At 47.7% G+C, this 5,474-nt stretch overlaps 1 protein-coding gene across 1 annotated transcript in view; it reads left to right on the top strand.

The window, feature by feature from the left end:
* Nucleotides 1-322: 322 nt before the first annotated feature.
* YTHDF2 (YTH N6-methyladenosine RNA binding protein 2) overlaps nt 323-5,474 on the top strand; it is a 20,603-nt gene continuing 15,451 nt past the window's right edge. The window contains 3 exon segments of the mRNA XM_009276184.1: nt 323-398; nt 4,645-5,436; nt 5,438-5,474. The exon segment at nt 5,438-5,474 is cut by the window's right edge and continues 737 nt beyond it. Of these exon segments, the coding sequence (XP_009274459.1) occupies nt 4,663-5,436; nt 5,438-5,474 (811 nt within the window). The 5' untranslated portion in view covers nt 323-398; nt 4,645-4,662.

The following is a 5,474-nucleotide window of genomic DNA, read 5'->3' on the forward strand; positions in this document are numbered from 1 at the left end:
GGGACGGGGAGGGTCTCCTCGGGAATTTGCTGGGCACGTCCTCGGGTCTGTGCGCCTTCTCCCGGCGGAGCGGCTGGGAGAAAAACAAAGCGCCAGCCGCGGAGCCTGTCGTCGCTCCTGGGGCTGGGGAAAGTTTGCAGTTAAGGAGCGTGTGCGCGGTGGTGAAGTGCCTTGGCACCCTCCGCCGGGCTAAGCGCGGTATGTTCTTCGCTAGCGAGCGGTAGTTGCGTTATAGGGTCCGTCCTTCGATACTTTCAGTCGGTAAACGTTCGAGTTCATCGGCAGAGTTCTTTCTAACGCTCTACGTCTCTCCCCCAGTGCAAAACGGATCTGTGCATCAGAAGGATGGGTTAAACGATGATGACTTTGAACCCTACTTGAGTCCCCAGGCCCGGCCGGTGAGTAAGAGAACCTGCTAACGGGCAGGAAGCGCCAAGAGCCCGGGGCCTTCCTGCTGCTCTCTAGCGAAGGCGAATTTGGCGTCCTTGCGCTTCCCCGTCTCCACTTACTGCATTTTGACGTTTGCCAGCTTTCTTCTCGTAGTACGCTATTTTATACGCGCCTTTCTCTAGGCAGAAAACACCAAAACCCATTAGGTTGTGGTGGGTGAAATATAAAGGCTTTAGCAACTCTTTGGGGGTGTAAGGACTTCCTACAGTTGGTGTTCAGCTCATTTTTTTCAACGTGACTGTCTTGAAGTTACCATTTCTGCTCTTTCAGTTTTACTGTTATGACCTTGTTTCCTTGCTGGTTTCTGGTTCTTTACACCGTACGAGGAGGTGCACGGTATTGCCTTGTGAAATTGCTTCACACGATGCAGTTACGCTCCGAAGGCTTCTGGAGGATACTACCAACGCTCTTATCTCTCCGCCGAGTAAACTGAAAATGCGTGTCATGGGGTTTTCTCTATTTTTCATCCAAAAAAAAAAAAAAAACCAACCCACAGAACGCACATGTGATAAAGGCTGTTAAGACTTTTTGAGAACTCTAGTTAGAAGTCGAGCTGGAGAGCTTGCGATCAGCTCCTTCAGGAGCTGATCAGACTTCCAGATACTTTTCCTCTTAACTTTCTATTTAAGACTAGCTCCACTGTTAACTGTTTTTTGTTTGTTTTTCTTAATGAGCGGTAGGAGAGGGACACACAACAGATGGAGTTCAGCTGATTAGCCGGTACAAGTAAGCATTATAAACATCTGTAGTAGGACTGGAGCAGTTAGTTCATTCTCTTGGCTTCTCTTTCCTCTCCAGTTGTGATTAGTAAAAATAAGCTCTTCTGGTTTTCCCTCTCTGTATTTTTTTGATCATTTTTACTAGTCAGTGTATTTTTTTTTCAGAGAAGCGATGCGTGTTTTATTGGAACACGAGAACAGGTTTCTGTCTCAGTTAAATTTTCAACAAGTATTTTCCTAGTCTGTGCTGAAGATATGAGGCTAAATATTCCTTAAGGTCCTGTCAGCTGTTCATAATCTTCAGAATTCAACCTGTCCGTTAAGGTAACTGTACTGCATTCAGCTCCCTAGAAAGTTACAAGCCTAAATTCGACCTGCGCAGGGCGAGAGAGTGTGATTGCTTTCTCAAGTCTTGAATAAAACTAGCTGCTTTCCTAGTAGCTGTCATCTAATGGTGGGTTTTTTCTATCCCAGAAATCAACATCACCAGTTTCCAGCTTCCTTCTGAATGTGGAAGTATTTCCTGCAAAGTGTAGTTTTACTTAAATCTCCTAAAGAGAAAGGAGGTTACTGTAATGCTAGAAACAACATGATATTTTACCTTATTTTGCATGTTTGACGAAGAACTTCTGAATATTTAGTTTCTTTCTGCGTGTGTCACGCTGGTAAAAGGACTTTTTAAAAACAAGGAAGTGATTGGAGCACGCCCCGGGAGGTGGAGCAGAGCTGTTGCTCTAGAAATTCAGCAGGAGTGAGGTAAAACCGCCCTGTTAACTTTGAATGAAGCTTTCGGGTGACGTTATCTCGGTTTCTCACCGTGCTGTGTTGCTTGTCAGCTCTCGTCGATGTTTTGACACTCGATATAGTAGAAAACAAAACCCTAGGGTTGTCTGGAGGGGTCCGGGTTCAAAAATAGGAAGGGGTCAAAGCGCGCACCTCTTTTTTCTGAAGATGGGAAAGGGGGTTACAGATGAGGCTCTGAAAAATGAACTAAATGCAGCCCGCTGCTGCAGGGTGTCGTGAGTGGTTTCTGAAATCGCTTTCTGAGCTCTCCACACAAGCGCTGGGTAACAAGTCGTAAAGTTTCATGGCTCTTCATTCAGGAGCTGCTGTTTCAGGCGTGACTGTTACTAGCTTGTCAGCCTAGTAAATGAGGTTACTGTGTATTTTAAAGCTCGGATACACAGCAAGCGATTCTTCAACAGTTTAAAACACACAACAAAAGCTCAACAGCGACAGTAAGTAAGCTTAAACCCTGGCTGTAGTCTTGAGTAGTGAATTTGAGGAAATAACTCTACAAAAGGCCTTAGTCATTGGAGAGAATTAAAAGCCGGTGAAGATTTATTTGCATACTAATCAGTAACTGTGTCAGTTGTGCGAGTGCAGGGTAGCAGAGCGAGGTGGCGTGTTGGATAGCGAAGCGTGGTTCTAGACGTTCAGGCAGCGAAGAGCAGCGGGCCTGTCTTAAATCTGCTTCGAGCTGGCAGTGCTCAACTGTTGTTTAACTCCTGCGCTCCCTCCTTGCTACGCGAGCGTGGCTGGTGAATACTCTACAGGTAATAGCTTAATACAGACTGCGTTAAAATACCTCGTGCAGTTAAACATGTAATGGCGTGGAAGAAAATATTCTGAGGTGACAAGGGGTCAGGTTTGCATCTGACGGCGATGTGCTTCGTGCGCTTCGAGGGAGAAGCCTGCGGAGAGGAAAGTGCTGCTCCGCCTGCTGGGCTCAGGTTTTAGGTACGGGCTGGCACGTTTACCTTCCGTCACAGCTAATTTCCAGGAGAATATATTGTTACTCTTATTATTGAGGGGATTATCTTTTGAAGAGGCATTGCTGGTTCAAAATAATAATATTTTGGTTTTGAGTTCCTTCATTTGCCTTACAAATTAGTGTCGGCATTCGTGCTTTTGGACAGATTGAGCCCTAAAGATTGTTCATGGGTTTGGATTTAGCGGGACCGAGTTCCTCAACTAGGAAAACCGTACCCTGGATAAGAGTTAGCTTTGTTATTAACTTGCTTTTGGGACCCCTGCTTTGGGAAAACGGAAAGGCTGGAGGGAGCGTCTCCGAGTCTTGGTGCATTCACGCCATGCAGTACCACAGAAAGCTTTTTAGCGTTTTGCACAACGAAGCAAACCTTGTCTCTGAACACATTACATTAAACAATTCCTACTAATTTTTGTAAAGTTGGGGCTGGGTTAGCCCCAAACCTGTTGCTTTCCTTTAACTCGGTGGAAGGTGGAGGCGCAAACCAGCTATTCCTGGAGGGTGCCAGAGCCATCTCGAGAGAGCCTCCGTAGATTTCGGTATGGCGTGAAGTCCTTTGGGAGCAGCACTTGGCACGTGAAAACATGATTCAACGAAAAATGGAGTAGAGCCTGCTGCAAGCCAAGCTTTTAAATGGGAACTGAACCCGACTTTCATCTCATCTGCATTGGGTTGGCGTGTAAGCGGCTGTATAGCACGAGGCTGTCTGCACACAGGTTCAAATTACTGGATGATAATGTCCATTAGCGTGGCTTTAACCGCTCCCCGGAGGGGCCATTGGTTTGAATGCCAAATGACAGATGTTTTTCATGTAAGCAAATCTTGGTGATGTCTGAGAGTTCCCTAATTGTAAAATTACGCATTTGTTTCCGTAACCTAAAGGCTACTCGGATGTTAAAAGGGAGACCAAGGCATGGAGCAGCTTTTTTTTTTTCCTCTCTGAATTTGAAGCCTGCTTTCTTGTGTTGCTGCTGTCGCCGTGCCATAAAAGGCTCCTACTGAAACCCTGTTGATTACTCCCCATTTTCAGGTATTTTTAGTATGTGCCCGCAGCACTGGAGCAGTTTGTGTTTTGAGGATGAGGCTTTAAATCCCTGTTCGTTTGCAAGTTCTTGGAATGTTTTGAGCTCTGAAACTTTAAATTGTAGGGATAAAGCTGTTTTCATGGGTAATAAGTTTAAGGGAGGGACTGAGGAAGGCAATTAGGGACATTCGTGATTTTGGCAGCGCGTTTCCACTGGACCTTTTTCCTCCCTATTCCACTTCTCTCCAAGTCCTTTCCCCGCCCCCCCAAAACAGCAAAATTAAGGCGGATACGTACGTTACCCAGGCAAGAAAAGCCCTCTTCGGTAGTAGCTACAAGAAGTAGATCATCACATTTGGCTGCTAGGTAAGATACTGTTTTTACAGCCTGAGCAGGAGCAGTCTGGTGTCCAGTCCCGCATCACGCGTCAGGAACACAGCGCGCTCCCATCTCGGGATGGGAAGCTTGCTAAGCCTTTGTGTTTAATCTTTCTGGCAATGAAACAGTTTTTAGAGCACCTCTAACAAAGGAGGTGTTTCAAGGCCGGGCCTGTTTATCTGCCCGGCGCTAAGGTGGGGAGGGGTGGGGCACGGGAAGTCTAAGATGCCTTTTATTCCTGGTCCCTTGAAATTTGTTCAACTCATTCTAACTATTCAGTGCTTATTTTTGGTTTTTTTCAGAATAATGCATACACTGCAATGTCCGATTCCTACTTACCAAACTACTACAGTCCCTCCATTGGATTCTCCTACTCCTTAGGCGAAGCCGCCTGGTCTACGGGGGGTGACCCACCCATGCCCTACCTAACCTCTTACGGACAGCTGAGCAACGGGGAGCCTCACTTTCTCCCAGACGCGATGTTCGGGCAGCCAGGGGCCCTTGGCAGCACTCCATTTCTCGGGCAGCACGGCTTTAACTTCTTTCCAAGTGGGATCGACTTTTCGGCTTGGGGGAATAACAGTTCTCAGGGACAATCCACTCAAAGCTCTGGCTATAGTAGCAATTACGCCTATGCCCCTAGCTCGCTGGGTGGAGCCATGATCGACGGGCAGTCTGCCTTTGCTAACGAGACTCTGAACAAGGCTCCTGGCATGAACACCATCGACCAAGGGATGGCAGCTCTGAAGCTGGGCAGCACAGACGTTGCAAGCAGCATCCCAAAAGTCGTCGGTTCGGCTGTCGGTAGCGGATCCATTACCAGTAATATCGTGGCATCTAACAGTTTGCCTCCAGCTACTATCGCTCCTCCAAAGCCGACCTCCTGGGCTGACATCGCTAGCAAACCGGCTAAGCAGCAGCCCAAGCTGAAGACCAAGAATGGCATTGCAGGTTCGAGTCTTCCACCGCCTCCGATAAAACATAACATGGATATAGGAACTTGGGATAACAAAGGGCCGGTGGCAAAAGCCCCATCGCAGGCTTTAGCAGCAGGCGGCCCACCCGCTGGGTTGCCCCGCCCCCGAAAGAGGCCCAAAGCGGCCGGGACCCCCGGCCGCTGCGCCCTGCGCCC

The sequence above is a fragment of the Aptenodytes forsteri genome, unplaced genomic scaffold (genome assembly GCF_000699145.1).
Source record: "Aptenodytes forsteri isolate BGI_AS27 unplaced genomic scaffold, ASM69914v1 Scaffold321, whole genome shotgun sequence".
Classification (NCBI taxonomy): Eukaryota; Metazoa; Chordata; class Aves; order Sphenisciformes; family Spheniscidae; genus Aptenodytes; species Aptenodytes forsteri.